Raw genomic sequence first — 23,085 nt, 5'->3', positions numbered from 1 at the left:
AACAAGAATAGAGAAAAAAGCATACAATCCACATATTCTGTGTGTTTTACAAAAGACAAGTAAAAACAGTGTTGATAATAGAGGGCTGAAACTCCCTCCTTTGTAAAGATGTAGGTATATGGCAGTCCATCTGCCTTGTACTTTTGTTTCAAGCTGCCTCTTTCAGCACAAAAGGAAGGGAGGCAGTAGTTAGAGCTTCCTTTCTCTTCTGATCAGTTTCATTAAAGGGATCAAAGAGCCATGCTCCACATATCACTGAATATGCACTTGGGATGCAGGTATGATGACGAATCTCTTACTGTCTGTTTTTAGCAGTCTTATCTCACCTTTTCATCACATCTGAGTTCATCACTGCCAGCAGGACAGTCAGGTATCCCATCACACAGCTGGTATGATGCCACACAGGTGCTGCTGCTCCTGTTGTTGCTCTGGCAGGAGGTGCATCCACGTGTCTCTTCACATCTTGCCTAAGAAGAGGATGATAAAGAAGGCAGTTGTAAGAATGAGGCTCTGGTGGAGTGTAATTTCATTACGCAGTCTTGAGCCCCTTACTGTTTGTCAGGGTGCTGGAAGCTTTCTCACATGACTTCAGAAATGGTCTCCCATGGGAGATGCTGTATATTGTTGCCTTGTGTTGATTGCAGATTATGAAAGGAAGACGGAGGAATGATATAGAAAGTGGAGAGATGGAATGGGGTACAAGGGTTTGAGAGTAATTGTCATTGTGTTGTTTATAAAGGCTCCAACATTCCTGCATACATTGACCGCAGTCACCTAATGGCAGCTTTTCACATTGCTCAAAATCTGGCATCCTCCCTATTCAGTCCCTTATCCCTGAGGTCATGATCTACGACCTTGTCCCATGTCTTTTTCAGTCTGCCTCTTGCAACCCTACCCCCAATGTTTACATTTCTCACTGTCCACTAGTTGCCATTCTCCATCCTCTCCACATGGCCAGACCATCTCAGTCTGACCCTTCTCACCACAACACCAGTACACTTCAGTTCCAGCTTTCCTCTCAACTCTTCAGTCATAAACCTAGCCCCCTTAGGTCTCATACTGAAGGTTATGCTACACATCCATCTAATCATTGTTATTTCTGTATGTGTCAGCCTACAAATATCATTTCCTGTTAATGCCCAGGTTTCACTATCAACATCATTACACCCCCAACATGCTGCATACAAAGATCCCATAGCACAGCAGGAGAGCCCACTCATTGTCAGGAAGGGCAGCAGCTCCCTGGACTTCCCCCAGCTACTCCTTACCTTAGTCTTAGAGCTAGCTCAAGCCCCACCTCTAGCACAATAACATAACCCCCAAATAACAAAACTCTTCCAAACACTCAAGAGACTCACCAGCAACATCAATCCTTACACATCCGACAGTCTCTACATGCATTCCCTGAGACATCAGTCACATGAAATCAGCATTTTCCCATGGTCTACCTCTGCATCTCTCATGTACCCGCTATTCTCAAAGTACTGCACAAGATGAAGTTACTTCCCACACCCTTGCAGGAAACTGCACATGGCCACTCTCCCTCTGCTTTGATGGTACTGCCACCAGCCCTAGATATCATCACTTTTGTTTTATCCACATTGCAGAGAATGAAGGGGAGACTGAGGAAAGATTTAGGAAGTGGAGAGACAGAATGGGGCACAAGGGTTTGACAGTCAATGTGTTAGATCAGGTGAATGTTTGAGTGGCTCAGTGTAAGTGCTGATGTGAAACAAGAGTGTGTGAGATGTCCCCATATGTCATACTATACTGTATTTAATATTCAGTACAGTTTGTTATATCATTATCATCATCATCATCATCATCATCATCATCATCATCATCATCATCATCATCCCACCTCTTTTTTTTTTTTTTTTTTTCCACCCACATGTGTGGTGAGGTCAAATCCTGAAAGCAATTAAAAAAAAAAAAAAAAATGATAGTAGGAAAAGTAATTAACAAGATGCCCAGTGAACTGGGTCACACACTCATTTACTCACCATTCAGGTCCCCAGTGTCCTGACTTTATCTCACAGGAACACCTTTCCACACGTCAGTGCTTCATAATTATCATGACCTACATTCCTTAGTCTAATCAGCCTCCATTCCTTGCGTTCTCACACATTCAAATACCATATCTATCCACCTTCTTGGTTTACCATGCCTTTTCCCACTTTCAAACTGACTCACATATACTCTTTTCATCATCTTACTTCTACTCATTCTCTTCTTATGATCATACCATCTAAGCACTTTCTTTTACACTCTTTTGTCCATGAACTCTCTTACTCCACATCATCCACAAATATCTTATTCTATCCACTGCCTGCACTTCACAAGCATGTCTAATAAATCCCATCTCCACTGGTCATTCTATTTCATGCCATACCAGTTTCTCAGTCAAATGTTAATGTAGATACTAAGACTCTGTCACATAATCTTCTTGCAACAGAATACTTTCTCAAACTGATGTCCTACCTGATCAGTAATGTTTAGGCAGTTGTTAGAACAGAGTGGAGAAGGACTAGAAGCATTGGCACACAAGGCATCACATAATTTTTCGTCACTTCGGTCCCGGCAGTCGTCATCCCCATCACACACATAGAATGTAGGAACACATCTCTTGTTGGCACACTGAAAGTCCTCAACACCACACTCAGGGTAGTCTGCAGAACAAGGAAATAGGCAGTGCAGTTGGTTCTCATTATAAGACACTTTTTTTTTTTTTTTAAGCCTTGCCAGTTCAGGTGACATCCTATTTAGTTCATTTATCTGCTACCAGAATATTATATTCAGTTTCAAGAATGACTTTTTATATCTATCTATCTATTGCCAGATGCCTCAGTCCCATTCGGGGTGGCCACAAACAAATCGCCTCCACGTCGCCCTGTCCCCTGCCATTTCACTGCCCTGCTCCCAACTCACACCCCCCTCTCTCATATACCTCTCCACCCCATCCCTCCATCTCATCCTCGGCCTCCCCCTCCCTCTCCCCCCTTCCACCTCACTCGCATACACTCTCTTCGTCAGTTTTTCACCCCTCCATACATGAGGATTAATAAGTCTGAATTTAACCAATGCAATTCGAAAAACCTCACCAGAGCTGAAGGTAATGGTATGGAGATACCAGAACAAAATGAAAAAGTCCGCAGTACATTACAGAAAATTTGTCAGTTATACAGTACTTCTTTTGCTAGCTATAAAGCTGATTTGCCAGTTTCCCCCAACTCACAGTACCAGTTGTATGGACAAAATTGTAATATTCAGAAAGCATCCTTGACTTATTATAAGGACTGCCTGTATTGTTATCATTATTAGCGTTGTTGCTGTAAATCCCTTCAGTCCAATGATGTATTTTATATATTCATATCCTACTTCTGGACAATTTTATTTAGTTTTGGAAAGGTCACTTTTACTACAGGAGTTACTGAAGGCTAAATCCAACTCAGCCATTTGAAAATTGCCTTCTGAGTAAAATAAAAGAGGAGGAAGAATAAAGTACATAACACATCATCCGAGCTAAATCATTAACTGTTTCTTACATAATTGTTAGTGTAGGAATAGTTGAATCAGCCAAGTATACTCCTAATGTAGATGTGATATGAAAACTCGAATGATTATCTGTAGACAGCAAAAGCATTGGAGCTTTAAACAAATAAATGAGAGATTTACTATGGAAGAGTATGTGAGGGGGAAGGGGAGAGGTGGAGTGGGAGACCATGGATGAGATGAAACGATGGGGTGGAGAGATATACGAGTGTGAGCTGGAGAAAGGGTGCTCTGGTGGATAGCATGACATGGAGGTGGTGTTTGTTAGCCTTCCTTGTGGGATTCAGGGCTATACACAGAAGATAGATAAATTAACCCTCCCCCTGCCAGTGCCGCCTTACCTCCAGACCCTTCCCTAAAATCGTCCCTCCAAGTGAAACACGTCAGAATCCCCAGCGGAGGTGTCACATGTGTGCAAACAGCACTGTAAGGGCACATACTCAGCGGAAAGACTCAAGGTATATGTGTGCAGAGTGTGATGTAGGACTGTGTGTATACCCATGCTTCGAGGAGTACCACTTTCTCGCTAATTATTGAGAAACGATAGTGTAGTAATGATGAACGATAAAAAGACTCTCAAAAAGTGTTGTAAATACGAAAAAAAGACATTCAGAAAGTGTTATAAGTACTGCATACAATGATGACATGTTGTAAATATTTTCTCGTAAGTGTAAGAACTGAACGTTGCGGAGTAAAACTTTATGTGTGTTCTCGTAAATGTTAGACGATGTATTCACAGTGAGACGATCAAAAATACTCTGGTAATGTCTGTGTATAGTGAAGGGATGTTGTAAATAATTTACTGTAAGTGAAAGGGCCGTACATTGTGAAGTCAAGTTATGCATATTTTCTTGTACCTGTAAGACAATGCATTCACAGTGATACGTATATTGTTACATGAGTAAGTGATTTTTTCCCCAAAAAACACAATTTCTTTATGAAATACTGTAATGAGATTTTTTTTTTTTTTTGTGGGTGCGAAGTGGACAGAAAAGCGTTAAGACCATTCCTTTACCTTCCCTGAGTCACTTTGGTGAGAATACTTGAGTTTACCTTACATAGAAAACGGGTTTTCTCTCACCGCCGCTGGGGATTCCCTGCTCGCTCACACCTGTGGGCAGCCGGAGGGACTATGAAAAACGCACTTCCAGCTTCTGGTGAGGTTTTTTATGGTCATATTCGTTTTTTTCACATCAAAATCTATCATTTTAGCCTCTAAAAAAAAATCAAAAATTGACCAGCACGGGGATGACACTTAGGGCTTGAAGTGGCCAGCATGCGGCGGGTTAATTAGAGGGCTGGTTGACTAGAGGGCTGACTGTATGGTACTGTGCATCTAGAAAGAGTATGAGTATATAGCTTACAGTATGTAGGCAATAGATCCTTGAAGGCCACTAAGTGATTGATTTTCCAGTTACCTGAATCACAGTCAGATATACTACAGCACATTAATTTTCTTTCGGGATGCCGGAAAGGAACACAAACTTTTCTCCTTGTATGCTTTAAAAGATAACAACTTCTGAATGAGGACATCTCTCCCACATAAAGAAAAGGCTGGAATAAACCAGAATAAAATAGAAAGACTAGGTTTTAATCACTTCACCCAATGGACATCTTTCTAAAGCTGAATACTGTTACCAGAATAAAAGATAAAATATTTGCTCTGCCTGAAGGAGTTAGTGGGATATGTGTGGGTAGGTGGACACCTGCACCTGACTCCACATCCCTGTACCAGCACAGGAATGTGGTGGTCCAACCATATAGCATTTAGTGAAAATGGGAAATTTAACTTGATACCTCCTTTCTCCTTCATCTTCATGTCCCTTCAAGAGATTAAAGGGATTTGCTCTACTGCAGCTCTTCTGTGAGTACAGTAGTTCCATGTGAATATGGAAAACAAGGTTATGACATTCACAGTTTACCAGTCAAGGTGATGAGTGAAACATTACAAACACTGAATGACTACCAGTGTGCCTGGTAGTAATGATTACTAGCCGGTTCAGGTAATCTAATAATATGTGGACTTGCAAACTAATTACTGACTTACCACAGGAGCTGTGTTCATCTGAGTCATCACCTGGGCCGCAGTCCTTGTCGATGTCACATACCCACGAATGGGGGATGCACCTCCCTGACACCTTGCACCTGTGGAATATTTGTAGGGCATGGAGGTTAGATGGATGTGAACTGTGGGAAGATGGAATCTTCAGCCTACAGTCCATAGGTTCACATCCAGATGAACCTGGGGCAACAACTACTATAGCTACTACTATTACTGTACTTGCTACAGCACCTCAGACTACACAATTTAATTCAGCTAGGAAATAAGTATCTCACCCATATTCATGGGCACTCCGCAGATGTGAAAAAAAGTTCAGGATGTTTATAAAGAAGGCAACATCTCTCATTCTGAAAGGACTGAATGGCTAAAGAAGGCTGTATTTAACCTCGCCGGTTTGACAAGTTCCTCATAAGATGAGAAAACTCCCAAGTGATTGCAAGAATGAAATAAAAACACATCATAAAATTGAGAGAGGTCCTGACTCACAAAAAAAAACAAGGTACTGTTTCAAGAGCAGGTTCCAAGGCTTGTCCCCCCTTCATTGACCAATTTCTGTTCCTCTGATGTAACTTTTATGAGTAAGACTGTTTATTCAGCCTGAGATGGATTGTCCAAGATGAAAATAGAGGAGGATGTGATGGTGATGATGATGGTGATGATGATGATGATGATGATGATGATGATGATGATGACAGATGGCAAATGTCTAGTAAGAAGCCCAAAATTTTTATCTCCCTTTGAAAAGCAAGACAAATACGCAGACCAGTCATAACTCCTAGCTCAAGCCTTCTCCTTTTTAAGTTTCTTGTACACTGTACCATAGCTCATTTTACCCTTCTTCACCTTTCTCAGTCATCACTTTCTCACACATGCAAGTTCCTTTGTACTTACCATAACAAAGTTTCATGCTGCACCAATCCAACCTTCATGGATCTTACCTTACTGTACACTGCCCAAATTTATTTCATCATGCTTCACACTATCATACTCCATTCCTTCTTCATGCAGTTCACCCAACACTACTCCTCCATGACCAAAAGTTTTTTCCATTTGTGTCACAGACTGCCTACTATGTTAAATGAGAGGCTTCATTTAACACAGACTGCCACTGTAATGAAGCTATATGTGTCACAGGCTGTCTTCCAAAGTGAATGAAGTGCGAGGGGGTGAATGTCCCCTCATGCCCTTCCTTTGATTATATTATTGCTTTTGTTCAATGTGAACTGGCATGCAAGATAGTATTAAGATTTAATGCAGTGGCATTGTCAGAAAAACTTTATAACCACACATGGACCTCTAATTTAACATTCTGTATTGTAGTAAGATCTGGGCAGTATAGGAGAGGGATATTTGTTGGCTTAGATGTACAGAAATGCCAATGATTAGATGGATGTTTAGCGCTCCTTGAATGCGAGGCGTGGGGGAGGCTAGGATTACAATTGAAGAGTCGAGAGGCTGGATGTGACTGGAATGTATTGGTGTTATGAGAAGGGGTGGGTAGATTGAGAGAATGTGGGCATGTTGAAGGATGGAGGAGGGGGAAGGCAGTGGCCTTATAAGTAGAGAAGTGGCTTGCAATCCTAATGGATCCAGGTTCGAATCCCAGCTGGGACAGGGAACGTTTAATGGATTTAAAGCAAACTTTACTGATCTATCAAATGACTCGCCAACTTGTTGTAAAATTACCCAGGATTATACCAATACATCAGTCCTGTATGAGACAAACCTGGCATGTATTCAATATAGGTAGTGGGTGTTAGTGCCAAAGTGATGATATGTGGAGGTGTATGATATGTAGGAGGACTACTGGGCCTTGTGAATGGACTGTGAAGCCTATGACCAGAGTTGGACACACACACACACACACACACACACACACACACACACACACACACAGAAAGAGGAGGAGGAGGTGTCAGAGGGGAGAAGTGTGAACATCAGGGGTAAGGTTGCGAGAGGAAGAAAAAGACCCAGGATGAAGTCATAGAGTTTGACCTCAGGGATAAAGGACTGAATAGGGAGCCTGCCAGAGATAAAGCAGCATGGAGAGCCACTACTTGGTGACAAAGATTGCTGCATGCAAGCATGTTGGAGCCATTATAAACACTACAATATGATACGACTACTAGCTTCTTGCACATCTTACAACATCCCATTCCAGAGCAACACACTTTACCTGAACTTGTCGGTGGGGCAATGAGGCACGTTACACTGTTCAGGACTCTCGTCTAACCCATCCTCACAGTCACGATCACCATCACACACCCAGTATCCATCAATGCATTTATTGTTACCACACTGGAACATATCCTTGTGGCATTCAACAGCCTCTGGTTGAGAGGGTAGGAGAGGAATTTGTTAAATTACAAAATAAAACCAGGATTGCTTACATGTTTACATGTGAGTGAAATGTTGCTACAAGCTTGGTAACTAGCCACACAGTTATCAGTCTCAGGCATGGAACATTCAGCCACAAGTACAGTCACTTTGTGATCTTTCTTGTAAATGACTTTATACAAAGTTAAAGTCCAAGCTGAGACTTTCATATTGTTACAAATCTTATTGCATATCTCAAATTCCTTTTTCCTCCCAAACTTCCAGCAACTGCCAGGAAGTAATTAGCTAGTTTTGGCCCTTGGTATAGCTTCTAGACCTTAGAAAACATCGGTTGTACTATGGCCAACCCCAGTACGAGGATTCCTTGAGAGGAAGCCAGGCTCCATTTTTTTTTGTGTGTGTGGACTTATGTAGAAATTAATTGACTTTAAAGAAAGTCTCGTAACAGTATTAGTAAAAACTTTTCCCTGTTACTAACAATTGTTTGGTTGCATATGATACTGTACTGTTTTAGTCTATCTATCTGTCTGTAGCCAGATGCCATAATCCCATAAGGGGTGGCTGTTTGACTTTGTGTAAGTTGTTTTATGGGGAGGGCATTAGCCCCTCTGCCAACCCACTTGTTGATATGCAGGAAACAACTGTTTTAGTAAGTGTATAATACATACCACATATACCCCCAGGTGAGGTGTCTTCATCACTCATATCAAGGCAGTCATTGTCACCATCACACAGGTAGCGTTTGTCAATACATCTTAAGTTTTTCTTGCACTGGAACTGCCCTTCAGTACACAAGCTAGGCTGGGAGCAAGTTGAAGACACATGATGAGATGTATTAACAAATATTAGTTTAGCTTTAGCATAAAAGAGAAATCCCAAAGCTGCGAGCCTACAAAACTTGTCCCTTTCAAAGAAAGTTGAACAAAAAGAAAGCTAAATTCAAGAGTTGATCATTTTGAGATACTTGAACACAATTCTTTTAAAAGACTGAAGGTCATGGCCATTGGGAAAGATGAACATAGAAGATAGTTTCAGAACTGACCAGTTGCAGACATAATTGAGAGTAGTTGTTACCTCCTGCATTCTTCAGTGATACACTATCTCCCAAGAGTTTCAGGTAAATAGTTTAAAAGCTCCTTATAGCATTGAGTATGTCTGGGAGTGATTGGACAAAATACATCAAAAAAAAAGATTAACATCCATTGAACCACTACATTCCTTCTTCATCCATCCATCCATCATCCAAACCTACTTTGCCCCATGAGGAGCGTAGGAGCCCAGGGCTAGGCAGTTGGTCCCAACATTTAAGATGAGAGTAATCAGCCTCACTCATCCCTGAGTGGCATTATATGAGCAATCAACCCCATCCACCCCTTGGATATAAACCTTCACCGGCTCAATCCGACTGGAGCACAATAATCACCCATTAAACCACCAGGTGCCAAAATTTGGTTATATGGTTACCACCCAGCATAGTAAATTGTTTCCTGGTGTACAGGAAATCATTTGGCTTGTCACTCAGTGTAGAGTCACCCACAGGCAGAAGGAAGAGAAAAGAATGAAGGAAAGAAAGACAGAAGAGGGAGTGTAAAGTTACCCGTAGGCAGAAGGACAAGGAAAGAATGAAGGAAAGGAAGACAGAAGAGGATGGAAGGAAGAAGCATGAAGGTGAGGAAAGGGCAGACACCTGACAGCAGCACTACATCGAGTGAGTGGATGGTGAGCGCCCCCACCTACCACGAAAATGGACCTAAAGCTGTTTAAAGAAATGATTGGATGTCTGTTGTATATACGTATGGGTCACACTGGGAGTGGGAATAAGCTTTAATCACACGGAAGAATTATAGGTATTACTGTATGGTACTTTCACCGGAAGGTCAAAGATTCAGATACAGATGGAGTTGGGATACTGGTCACCAAATGGTGGGCAGACAGTGTTGAAGGTGGGGAGAGTGAATGCAAAGCTTAATGGGCTCTGGATGTGTTGATCAGTTCTCCCTCTTTTCTTTGCGTTCTGGGCCATACTTCACCCCATCGTTAGGTGAAAAAAGAGATTTGAATGATCATGATATATATACCTACAACTAACCTGAGTGAAGTTGGTGATGGGTATGCATAAGTTAGGGAATTCTTCATCAGGATGGCTCCCAGTGGTGCAGGCACATACAGGTCCTTCTGGGGTTGCTAGACACAGATCTTGGCAAGAAAGGACTCCTGTCGTACAATTGTTAGTATCTGTCAAGAGAAAAACGGAGGTTACTTTTGGCACAAAAATGACAGCAAGTAAGATATGAGGAAGGAATAAGTGAGTTGGAGTCACATTTGGATTAAGGCAGCTAGTGTAGACTGAAAAAGATGTGGAAAAGTAACTGGATTCTGTCTTCAAGGGTAATGGAAAGAGGATTCCTGGTTAGAGTTGGGTGCTTCTCCTTGCATTATCTAAGCCATCATCAGGTTACTACACCTCAAAGGTTGTGATAAGAAACTGGCTGTTAACGTTACTGTTAGCTACTAAACATTTTAACTAACTTATTTATTTGTTCATTTTTTTCAACACCTGAGCACCCTTGGGCATCTGTCTAATCACTCCATCTGGCTGTTACTAGAACCTGTTTTTTTGCTGCCTTACCCCTGTTGTCACAGGGTGATGACATTACAGTCAGTGCCACTGTCACCTTCTCAAAGTGGAACTTGACATACACGCCTCAAGTTGACACAGTTATAATCTTTAATTCCCCTCTGTTATTCATCACTCAACAGCAGTGCAACTCCTTCCTTGCATCTTCCAAATGCACTCATACCTGACTTTACACATTTCACACCCTCCCATTCCTCCACTTTACGCCCTTTAATCATTGTTTCAAACAGTACAATCATGGTGCACCCAGCAACCCACTCATAAATTAATTCACCACTTCCATCCCCTCACACTCCTCGTTCATGTCTCATACGTTCCATGTGGCCGGATGATGATGACGATGATGATGACTACAACAGCCATGCACAGCAATGTGGACTGTATTGTTTAAAGACTCCCCCAACACCTGTGCATGTCTGCCTGTCTATTTGTCTAACTCTCCACCCCCTAGCCTTGGAATCCCTTACCTCAAGCCCATCTCTGGTCTTTATGGTTTGTGTTCCTTCTTTATTATGCCCTAATAACTTCCTGTTAACCTAACCATGCCTTTGTGTATTTCTGGTACTTACACCTACCACATATTGACTTAGGACTTACACACAGAATTGGTGTGCGACAGTTGTCTGTCTTTGCTTTGTGTTTCCACCTCTACCATGTGAATTTTGGGGCTAGAAGTAACTGGCAACTCCTCTGGTGTTGGTGGGAGGTGGCAAAACACTCAGCACATCAGTGCTTGCCCAGAAGCGAGAGTGGGAGTACATGTTCCCGTCGCTCCGAGCTTGCACCTCCCTCTTTTTGTATGCATTACTGTTTGCCCTGTTATTTTCCTTGAGTCAAGTTGTCATGCCTGGAAAATACTGCTCAAGGGATGAGGGGGTCCGTATCATTGTATGGAGGCAGGATAATGTCCCTATCAACATGATTTGTGAATGTACTGGACGCACAAAGTTGAACATCATGAAGATCCTTACTGCAGCGCGCGGCCTGCCACCTGATGTCGTACCAGAGCACGAGCATGGCAGGCTACATAATTACTTTCATATATACCAAAAAAGGCATAAACTCACTGCTGTATACAGAATCATATTGGAACTAATCTATTTCATGTGAATTCTACCACCACATATATATCTCATACTATTCTGAGAGAATTCACGTGAATTCTTCACCCAGTTTTACACAAGATCTTCTCAGCTAAGTTTCCACGTGGAAAAGATGTAGAAATCTGGTGAATACTGGTGTACACGAGATTTCACCAAATATCCATGACTAAAAGATGTGGAATTCACGAGCTGTGCCCACTGGGAAGTAAGACAAATCTCATTGGTTCTCTGTATTTGGTACTGCACAATTTCGTTATCACTTGGCATGTTTGGTACCAATTATGCGCGGTAAAAAAAGGATCACTGTACTTGAATTATCTTCGTCATGTATCTTTCTATTCAGTTAAAGTTTATGCAAAAAAATTCTTTCACTTTACCAACTATGGTAGGTGTATTTTGGGGGGAAGGGGGGGGCGAGGGGGGGAACTACACAATGTTCTGTCTTTTCTTGTCTGTCTCTGCTGCATAATATATACCTATCCTTTACATGGTCTTCTGACCTCACAGACCAGCAATATCTCGATGCACAGCTTTCAGATCTGTAAGAAATGCATCTAAGTTTACAAGCCAGAGTTAAGATGTACATTCCAAGGTTAAGTTTCCAAAGATAGCCTGATCATAGTATGCAGTGAGTCTTGGCACCCCTTTGCTATGGTGCAGGCCTAACTGCTGCCTAGTAAGATGCTGCATCATTGCTGTGAACTAAATGGCCTTGGGCTTATGGGATCTTTTTAGTGGTCTAGAGGAAAGGCTGAGCCAATACCTTGCAGGGCTATCCCATGCTAGTGTTGTCTATCTGTCTTTCTATTGCCAGACATCTTAATCCTGTAATGGGTGGCCACAAACAGGTCACCTCCATGTCACCCAGTCCCCAGCCATTTCACTGCCCTACTCCCAGCTCACACACCCCTCTCTCTTGTACCTCTCCACTCCATCCCTCCATCTCATTCTTGGCTTCCCCCTCCCTCTCCCCCCCTTCCACCCCCCATACACTCTCCTCACTAGTCTCGCTTTTCATCCTCTCCACTTGACCAAACCACCTCAGTGTATTTCTCCTAATGCTTTCTATCACATCCCCATCCACACCACAATGCTCCTTCACTTCATCATTTGTCAGTCTGACTCTGCATGTAACTCTACATGCTCCTTTCAAATAGCTGATACTACTGTATAGTTAACAGTTGCCAAAAGTAAGGTTTTGAATGTTAACCTTAAAAATTCTCCCTTCCCAAACCTATGTGGGTGCCAAGTAAGATTAAGAAGTATATGGTGTTAAGCAGGTCTGAATGGGCTAAAGGAATGCAGCTAAATTAGTAACAGATGTTTTCTTGTGGCTTAATACGGCTGCCTTTCAGTTTAGAGGGTGAGTTAGAAAACTGTCATAGGGCAGAGCAAGATGGAATAAGGTAAGAAGAGATTTTGGAACACTCTTAAAACCTAAAACATCATTTAAATCAACAGACTGCAGAATTGTAATAATCTAAAACAGTCCATTTCAGTTAAAAATATTTACAGTTAGGATTACACATACTAAAAAATCAACATGAAAGGTCTACTTTATAGTAATTTTAAATAACAGTACAGTATATGGAAAAAGTCAGATAATGAATCTGTACAGTACTTACCTTCTTGACTTTCATTGGAGAAGACCTTCAGATCAAAAATGTAAGGATTCTCAATCCTCAGATCCTCTGGGTGTTTCAAGTCCGTGAGACTGATACGCTTTATTGTGCCATTCTGGAACTCTGACCAGTAGATGAAACCATCATGGTAGGCCAGGCCATATGGGTGACTAAGGATATCCCCATGCAGCATAACCTGCAACACAATACACAGCTTTACAAATGAATTTAGTGCTTATGTGATGAATAACATTTAAAAGTTCAACAGCATCCAGACTTTGAGCACAGTTACTTACATTACTGAAAATACACTACTAATCATGCTTCCACAGCATATATTCCCCTGGTATTCATCAGAGATAACAACAGCTGATTAAAAACATGTTTTGCAACAGAGTACATTTTTTTAGCTTGTTCAAAAAATTTTCATACCAGTTATCAGTGTCATTCTGAAACTCACCATAGCCCTGTTTGCAGCCCGTAGTTTAATAATCCATATTCTGCAGTGCTGAAAATTATCAGTCAGTACTAATGTAAAGGGGTCTATACAAGCCTGCATTGCCCATAGGCAAAGCGGGGATCCTCTCTTTGTCTCAGTGGCATTGTGCGCGCGTATGGAGCACGAAGGCCTGAGATCGAATCGTGGTGATTAAGTTTCATTTCTGTTATTACATTGGTTGGCAATGGTGTGGGATGTGAGGCGAGGCCTGGAGGGCAATGACGTTGTTGGTTAGCTGACAGTGTCTTTACATCCCGGGGGGAAGCTGTTCGATGTGGTCCGCAGAGTCCCCAGTGGAGACCTCTGATGCTGTGCTACCGTGTGTTCGACACTCACCAAATTAATCACCACGGGGAGAAAAGAGTGATGTAAAGGAGTCTGTAAAAGCCCACATTGCCCAGAGGCAAAGCAGGGATCCTCCCTTTGGCCCAGTGGTATTGTGCGCGCGTATGGAGCGAGAAGGCCTGAGAGCGAATCTCGGTCAGACCAGTCATTAATTTGTTGAAGTTTCATTTCAGTTATTACAGTAAGACCAATACATTTGTTATAAACAAAATATGAACACAGTCAGGAAAAATGAAGAAAATATCTCACCTCTCTGCCAGTTCCATCAAGTTTCACTCTCTCTACTCTGTTGTGGTATCCATCACACCAATACAGCCACCCCTCCTTGAAGTCTATAGTAAGGCCATTGGGCCACTGGAGGTCTGAGGTAACAAAGGGTTCCCTTTCCCTTCCATCCATCCAGGCACGTTCAATCAGACCATCTCCCAAGGCAAAAGCACCCCCTATGGCAAACTGCCATACAGTCCAGTACATATAACCATCCTTGGGATTAAGGACAATTGCGCGTGCATTGGTCAGGTTCCCATGGAGCAGCATCTTGCGTTTTTGTGGTTCCTTCATCGAGCACACATATATCGAGGAAACACCCTATAATGAAGATGTTTAGTAACTGAGAAATTTTTCATGGTAAACACAATGGAGTACTGCACATCAATCCATAATGAGTCATTAATTGTTATATAATATGATTTTCAACACAAAGGAATAGCAAACACTATAGAGCAATAATAATAATAATAATAATAATAAAAAAAAAAAGTTCTGTCCTTACTTGACTTTGTGCTTTACCTCATCAGTCCAGTAGATGTTGCGTCCCATCCAATCCACTGCCAATCCCTCAACATTAAGCACTGCCGATGTCACTAACTGTTCCTTCACCTTTCCATCAATGCTCTGCCGCTCGATCACAAATCTAGCAATCCACATGATAGTGTATTAGTTACCAGAAAAATGAAGTGTATATCACCATTTATTTATGAATATGACAACCAGTAACTCTTTCCTCTTTACTTGAATGAAAGAGAGAGAGAACCAAAGGCCGGGATCCTAATCCTTGTCCTTTTTTATATAAAAGTTAACAAAAGAAAGCCAAAATCAAGATTCATTTATTTTGAGATGGCTAAACACATTCTTTTCTAAAGACTGATGGACATATGCAGAAGGAAAGACAGACTAAGCAAGGAAGCTCCAGAACTGATAAATTGTGCACATGCAGGACTGAAATTACCAGATCCATTCTGAATTAAGCGTGTCGCTCTACCCAGATGTGCACACACTATCAGCATGAGTATTATTTTCAGCATATAAACTGTAGAGGGGTGAAACTGTGAACTTGATATTGGTTGTAAATGGAGCCCATTACCAAGAGTGCTTAACTATAAACATTTCTTGTACAAAGTACTCAAGTGCAGTGAACTGCATAATGCAATTCAGTTAACCATTTCCCCATCCTGCTGCTAATATTTACTACTATATGTCTTTTTTATAAAGACGGTTATGTACCTAGGAGAGCTAATGTATTTTTGTATAATGTTTGTAACAAAAGGACTGTCAGTCATAATTATTCTTTATAACTGAACCATATCACATACTGTATATACATATGTTATCATCCAGTCCTATTTGCCCCATCAGGAATGTAGGAGCCTGGGGCCTGGCTATGCAGTTCCAGCAGTTAAAATTTAAGGTGAGAATGACTGCCATTCTCACCCCTGAGTGGTATTATTTGAACAATAAACTTGAACCGCCTCATAGATGGAAACTTTTATGGATCTCATTCGGTTGGAGCCCCTTAACCCACTAGACTACCAGGTGTCCACTTGGTTATATGGTTATCATCATGTGTGGTAAATGGTATCCTGAGTTACAGGAGACCATTTGGCTTGCCTCAGTGTTGAGTCACATAAAAGCAGAACTGCAATGAATAAGTGGATGGTGGTTGCCCCCACCTACATTGACATTACTGTGTACAGTTAATTTTTTTAACAGTTGCAATTTCCTCACCTTTGAATGTCTGCATAGTATATGGACTGCGAGCGAACATCAAAGTCGAGAGTGGTGGGTCGAGTGAGAGATGTGATAGGGACCATGACTTCTCTTGCTCCTACGCCGAGCCCTACCCCTTTTATCATTCCTGGCCGACCCTTGGCATAGATCAAGAAGGCTTCAAGTCGCTCAGCTGTCAAGATTATAAAATCCAGATTGAAACAGCTGATGTGTTTTATTTTCTGCTTACTACTCAGTATACCAGTCATGTCATGGGGAAAAAAACAATTTTGCAGCATGAAACCTATTGTCTTAGAGGCACCCAAAGAAGAAACTTTAAGCCAATTTTAACATGACTCTGGCATGAAAAATGATAACAGGAGGAATCATTCCAGACTCGGGGAGTTGCAGAATGGGTGTTTTACCTCACCAGGTTTAATGATTTCACTGAAATCATCAACCTTATTTTCTTTTTAAAATGAGCACTTAATGACATCATTCCCAAACCCAGTGCCACAGGACAGTCAGGAATCTGTTTCAGACCATTCTGTATGTTGGCCATGAGTCATGCTACTGCTGCTTTGTAAGAATCTAACTGGTGCAAAGTAGGGAAGTACAGAGAGACAACTGCTGTCTTAGGTATGGCCTGCTTAAATGGGTGCATCCAAAACTTGCTTGCTACCATGCAAAAACCTGTTTCTTCACTCTGCTCTCTCTCCTTTTGAAAGCACCCTAAGAAGAGTGCCTAAGATAGTTGGTGGGAGACCAAAGGGTTGGGGAGGCCATATATATCAAGTACAGGTTGTCCCCACTGTAATGTTGAGATGCATTTGGGAAAACCCATCCTTGAGCCTGAGTATCATTAAACGGGGAGGTAATAACATGGAAAGTATAGGGATGCATTTGGAAGCCTTGGGATCCCCCCCAACCAAGTCCAAAACCCACCCAAATGAGTCCAAAAAGTTTCTAGCTCACTTAAACCCCCTAGAAGCTAGAAAACAACCTAAACTAAGCCTAAAAGCAGTTCATAATTCACCTAAATCCAAAAATAAAGTCTGAAAATCACCACACATAAGTCTGGAAAAAATCAAACGTAGTAAGCTATACCCAAAAATGACTTCACCTCACCTATGACAAAACACATTAATCTAAATCTAAAAACAGTTTATAAATCAACTGAAACACAAAATTTAAATTTAAAATATTATCAAATGCAGTTTAAAAAAACAAAACCCATTGGATAATCAGGGACTGGCTATCACTAGGCATATTAATTTTTTTAAATATCACTAAGGTGGGGCATCGCACAAAGGGGGATCATATAACAGGGTATACCTGTACCTGAACAAAAGCTAATAGGATTTGTATTACACCAAACTGACAGTAGCAGGACAGACAGCAATATACTGTGCAAGGCTCAACTCATCACCATTCAGTGAAGCTATCATTAATGGTGTATGCTGAGTATACCTCTAAGCCGAAACCTGAAAGGGTTAAGAATTTTGGCTGTGTTGGAAGTAAATGAAATTATGCCACTGAGCAACCCCCAGAGTCACCTATGGCACCTGAGGGTAGGACAGAAAAGCTCTGTAATGGATGAGGGATACATACTCACCATTGAGCATCTAAGTCGCCTCTGGCTAAACATATTATAGAAACTTATTATCACTCCATCCATCCTGCAGTGTTGTACAGTGCTGATATTTAGAAGAGTAGGAGACTGAGGCTGGGCATTTAGGCTGGGGTGACTTGTTACATGTCCTGAATGGTTTTATGTAAACAATAAACTCCAACCAACCCATAAATGTTAACCTTTATGGGCTACATGTGGTTGAATGAATTTATCTAATAGACCATTAGGCATCCAAATCTTGATTACTTGTTGCTTAATTCTACTGTTTCCCAAAGTACAGGAGATCATTAGGTTTTCAATGTAGGGTCACCTGAAGGTAACTTTACACTGAGTGACTGGATAGTGGCCACCCCTTCCTAATAACTGATATACAGGTAAATGCAATAAAATCATTATGTTCTAAAAACACAGTATATTATGTTCTAATCTTTCCTAGGAAGCCCCCAACAGGGGATGACTATGGCATAACTGCTGCCAGACTACTTAGTCCACATATGGTTCCCTCACTTTTTTTCCCTTCTCTCTCACCAAGGTGCTTATCCATTACACATCTTCTACTCACAATAAAGTCTCCCTTTTCCAGAAGTATCCATAATCCTACTTTCCAAGACTAGTATCCTACCAGTGTACATTAATTGAATACTGTATGTTCATCCCATCTCAGCTATTTCTTTTTATCAGTGTGGTTCTGCCACATGTCACCCCATTAGCTCATTCTTTCACTCTAGAGTTGTTACAAGTTTCTTGACTTTTACGTCAACCATTCTGTTATACCTGCAGTTATTTTGAAATTAGGCCATTTTTATTTTGTGAAAGTTAGATATATCTCTACTGTTTACTGCCCATGCTTATTTCCACACAAGAGGCAAAAGCAGTATTGCCCATTATTCTGATTATGTTTTTTTCCTTGAAGAAGGCACATATAAGACAGTGACGAAGATCAAGGTACTGTCTTCAAGTACCTGACTTTGGTTAAGTCCTTTGGAGTTAGAGGACCTCTCTCCTGTTTCCTGTGTTGGGCCAAACCCCTCACTCTCACTACACTTAAGTATGCTGGGAAATCAAAGAGTGATACTCATTCTAAATAATTCAGAGCTAAAGAAATGCTTCATTCATTCATTCATTCATTTATCAACTTATCTTGTGTTACCCCATGAGGAGCATAAGAGCCCAGGACTAGGCAAGTGGGTCCAGCAAATAGATCTGTATGGATAAATTTCTCTTAAAACACTACTCTGTAGATTGTCCACTTGGCAAGAACTTTTTGGAACTTTTTCTCATAATTCAGTGTCAGAGAATACTATAGCTCTACATGCTTTCCACAGTACTTCTTCATGACCAGCACTGTATTCTCGAGTTAATATCTTGTTGTAGCTTAGTATTCATGATGGAAGGATGGCATTTTCTAGCAGAGTTAAAGTGGACAGAGTATAGCCAGACACTGGGAGAGGGGATTCATTACCTACACAGTCACCTCCTTGAGCAAGTACATGGCCGGGTTGACACCGGCATGTGAGGGCAGGCTGGCCATCCTTCCACAGTGGAATGCACAAGTGAGCACAGCCTCCATTGTTACGCCCACATGGATGATTCACTGGAAAAGATATGGGAAAGATGGTTAGTAACTTAAGATTCATGAAGAAGAGAGAGAAGCATGGGGATAGAGTTAAGAGAGGACTAAAAATTGTATTTTGCATTAAAAATATGAACTTTATGGGGAATGGATACAATAGGGGCATCTCACTGTCACAGCTCAAACATCAGTTTCTGTCTCCCTGATCTGTCTATAACCAGACACCATAATTTTCAACATAAAAAAAAAGAAAGAAAGAAAAAAAAAAACTCAGGGAGCATCCAACTGAAGAAACTAGTTTCTTGGAGATAGTTTCTTGGAGTCCATCAGGCCTATGTCCAGATAAACCTGGGGTCACAACTACAACATACTGTACATTGTTATAATGGAGGAAATGCTGACCCTGACCAATTCTAGTGAGGCCCATTTCAAAGTTACGTTCATCTGTATGAAAGCATTATATTCTTAGTTTATCCTCATATGCTAACAGTGTTTCCACTGGTATCACTTTCCTACTTTGCTGTGAAAATAATGTAACTAAACATTCAGATGAAGAATTACCATGTAGATTTACATCATACTTTGTCTAACAGAAGAAAATTAGTAGTTGTCAAGTTAGTACTGTAATACACAATATGGAGTCCTGAGGTAACAATTATACAATTACCAGAAATACCAAAATGGAGAAAGAAAGAAAATGGCCAAAGGAATCATCATCATCATCATCCTGAGTCACTGCAGAACAAAGATCTCTCCTATCTTTTTCTGCATTGACTGACTGGCTGTTATCCTGTTTCATCCAATCCCTGCAAATCTTTGAGTCTCATCTTGCCATCTTATCTTCTGTCTGCCTCTTCCTCTCATTTCATCTCTGGGCTGCCACTCAGTTACTGTAGTTGTCCATCTGTTATCTGTTTTACATAGAGTGTGACCTGCCCACATGAATTTTGCTGTATAATTGTACAGATTATATCTTCTACTTTCATCTGCCCCCTTAACCAGGAAGATCTTCTTTTATCTCTCCATGTGACCCCTAACATAATCTTTTCTATGCCTCTCTAATCTATCCTAAGTTTATGTTGAAAAGATTTTGTTAGCCTCACATTTCTGATTCATATGCTATAACAGGAAAGACACACTGATTATGTAACCTTCTCTTCTGGCATAATGGTAATTGCTTATCCTTCACAGGGTTACTTGCTTTGTCAAAAACCATCCGTCCCATTCATCTTCTTTATGCTCATTTTCAAATGTATTTTCAGACTCCCCTGTTCAAGTCACTTAACATATCTTGAAGTTCTTCCCAAGGTTAACTGAAGAGGACTGTGTTGTCTGCAAATCTAAGATTGTTTAATTGCTGACCATTTATGTTAGTTCCTTTGTCTACTCAATATAAATGTCTGAAAACTTTCTGTAGGCATGTCGTGAATAATTCGGGTTGTGATAGGCAGACACAAAAAAAACCTGGAACAAGGTCATAGAGTATGACCTAGGGACAAGGGACTGAATAGGGAGGCTACCAGAGATCGAGCAGCTTGGAGAGCCGCAATTAGGTGACCAAGGTTGATGCATGCAAGCATGCTGGAGCCTTTATAAATAAAACAAACTTGTGTCTCTTTGCCTCGTACTGTATCGTTTATAAAGGCTCCAACATGCTTGCGTGCAATGGCCTTGGTCACCTGATGTGGCTCTCCATGCTACTCATTTTGTTGCATCCTCCCTATTCAGGCCCTCATTCCTCACTTCACAATCTATGACCTTGTTCCAAGTCTTTTTTGGTCTGCCGCTCGCATCCCTACCCTCGACATTCATACCTCTCACTTTCTGCACCCAGTGGTCATCTTCCAGCCTCTTAAAATGCCCATATCATATCAATCTACCCTTCCTCATCACAAAACCAGTACATTCAGATCCCATCCTTCCTCTCAACTCTTCCCATTTGTTTTTGTTTTTTCATGGAAGGAACAATCATGCGGGCTTCTGGCCTTTGGTTCCTTCTTCCTTGCATTAAAAAAAGAAGAAGAGGAGGAGCCCTCCCAGTCTTCTCATTCAAGGATGCACTGGACATCCATCCAGTCATTGTCATTTCTGCATGTTTGAGTTTAAGAATATCTTCTTCCCTTACTACCAAGGTCTCAGTACTCCATACAGCATTACTCCTAACATATGTCACATACAAGGACCCTTTAGCATGGAGGGATAGCCTTCTGAATGTTAGGAGAGGCAACAGCTCCCTGTTGGCATTTATTGGTATTTTCTGGCTTTCCTTATGGACTTTTATGTTGACCATGATATCTCGATAAAGATTTTCTTGTACTTTTACATAAGTTTTTTCTACGCCCAGTCCTTGAACTGCAGTCATCACTGCGGCTGTTTCAGGTGAATCATGTGCTTTCTCATCATCAACAAATGCAATGCACAAAGGTTTCTTTTATTCTGAAGTTTGCTCAGTCACATGATTAATAACTTCAGTATGGTCTGTTGTCAAGTAACAACTTAGAAATCCTGCCTTTTCTCTTGGTTGATGCACATCTAATGTAAGACTAATTCAATTTGTTAGGACTTCTGTGCAAAGTTTGTACACGACATGTAGAAGACCAAGTGGATGGTAGTTCTACTTTTCCCGAAGCAGAATAATTGATGCATTTTTTCAAGATATGGGTACAGCAGTAACTTCTGAACACTTTATAAATAGCTTTACTAGTTCATGTAATGCAAAGTCACCTGCATCTTTAACAAGATCAGCAGTGATACTATCATCACCTGCTGCTTTACCCTTCTTCATTGCCCTCAAAGAATGCTTTACTTCATCTAATATAATGCTGGGAATCATCGTGTCTGCTGCTTGTCTAGCCTGAATTGATTCTTCAGCCACGGTACTGCCACTGTAAAGTTTGTAAAAAATCCTTCTTCTATTTTGATATCATCATGACCTTGTTTTCCATATGAAAATTGGGTGATGCAGGGTCTACAAGACATGGAAAGAGACAACAAAACAGAGGAAGGACTATCAAAAGCATGCCCAGTGAAATGGGTGACACTCATTCACACTTCATTCAAGTCCCTGGAATCCTGGCTTCATCTCACAGACCTAACCATTTGCTCTTACTTTTTTTGGTGCAAGTATTTTTATTTACAGATGTGTTTTACATACATCTGCCAGATAAAGTCAGTCAGTTGACTGTCGAGATAAAAACAGATACTAGACAAAATCTGTATAAGCAAAATTCATAACAACTTACCATATGGTTGTCTCTGTCTGTGGAAAACACGGATGTGCATAGGCTTGGTGAGTTTGGTTGAGAGTGGGGTGAGATGTTGAGATGCCATACTAGAACTGTGGGTGGGACTGGGGGGCAATCGGGCAATGCGCTTGATGCTGTCATCCTTCCAGCTGGTCACATAGATGGTGTTCTCAAAGAGGGAAATGCCATACGGTCTTTCATCCTGTGGGGGACCATTGTGTTTCCAACTATCAAAGGAATTCTTAGCTTTATTTTGGGAAAAATTAGAAGTAGAAAGTAAAAAACAAGCAGATATTAACCCAAATAAAGTATAATACAGTGGCATCTCGTCCATTACCATGAATAGATCAGGAAACACTGCCATACTGGACAGTTTCTGTACTGGACAAAGAATAATCTTATGATGATATTGATGATGATGATGATGGGGAAAATTATTCAAATCAGACAAGATTTTAATTTAAGACACAAGAATCCCTCAAATATTGTA

At 41.1% G+C, this 23,085-nt stretch overlaps 1 protein-coding gene across 1 annotated transcript in view; it reads right to left on the bottom strand.

Moving 5' to 3' along the window:
- LRP1 (LDL receptor protein 1) overlaps positions 1-23,085 on the bottom strand; it is a 335,280-nt gene that overhangs the window by 206,393 nt on the left and 105,802 nt on the right. Inside the window, exons 12-23 of the mRNA XM_080272895.1 lie at positions 22,593-22,797; positions 19,240-19,371; positions 16,163-16,337; positions 14,948-15,071; positions 14,408-14,746; positions 13,318-13,510; positions 10,041-10,186; positions 8,620-8,752; positions 7,791-7,944; positions 5,600-5,697; positions 2,482-2,669; positions 327-467 (exon numbers count right to left, since the gene is read on the bottom strand). Coding sequence (XP_080129021.1) covers positions 327-467; positions 2,482-2,669; positions 5,600-5,697; positions 7,791-7,944; positions 8,620-8,752; positions 10,041-10,186; positions 13,318-13,510; positions 14,408-14,746; positions 14,948-15,071; positions 16,163-16,337; positions 19,240-19,371; positions 22,593-22,797 — 2,028 coding nt within the window. The remainder of the gene's footprint in view (positions 1-326; positions 468-2,481; positions 2,670-5,599; positions 5,698-7,790; positions 7,945-8,619; positions 8,753-10,040; positions 10,187-13,317; positions 13,511-14,407; positions 14,747-14,947; positions 15,072-16,162; positions 16,338-19,239; positions 19,372-22,592; positions 22,798-23,085) is intronic.

Source organism: Coenobita brevimanus, chromosome 6 (assembly GCF_032717465.1).
Source record: "Coenobita brevimanus isolate Jiangsu-jjx chromosome 6, ASM3271746v2, whole genome shotgun sequence".
Taxonomy (NCBI): domain Eukaryota; kingdom Metazoa; phylum Arthropoda; class Malacostraca; order Decapoda; family Coenobitidae; genus Coenobita; species Coenobita brevimanus.
This window is presented reverse-complemented; position numbering and strand designations above follow the sequence as displayed.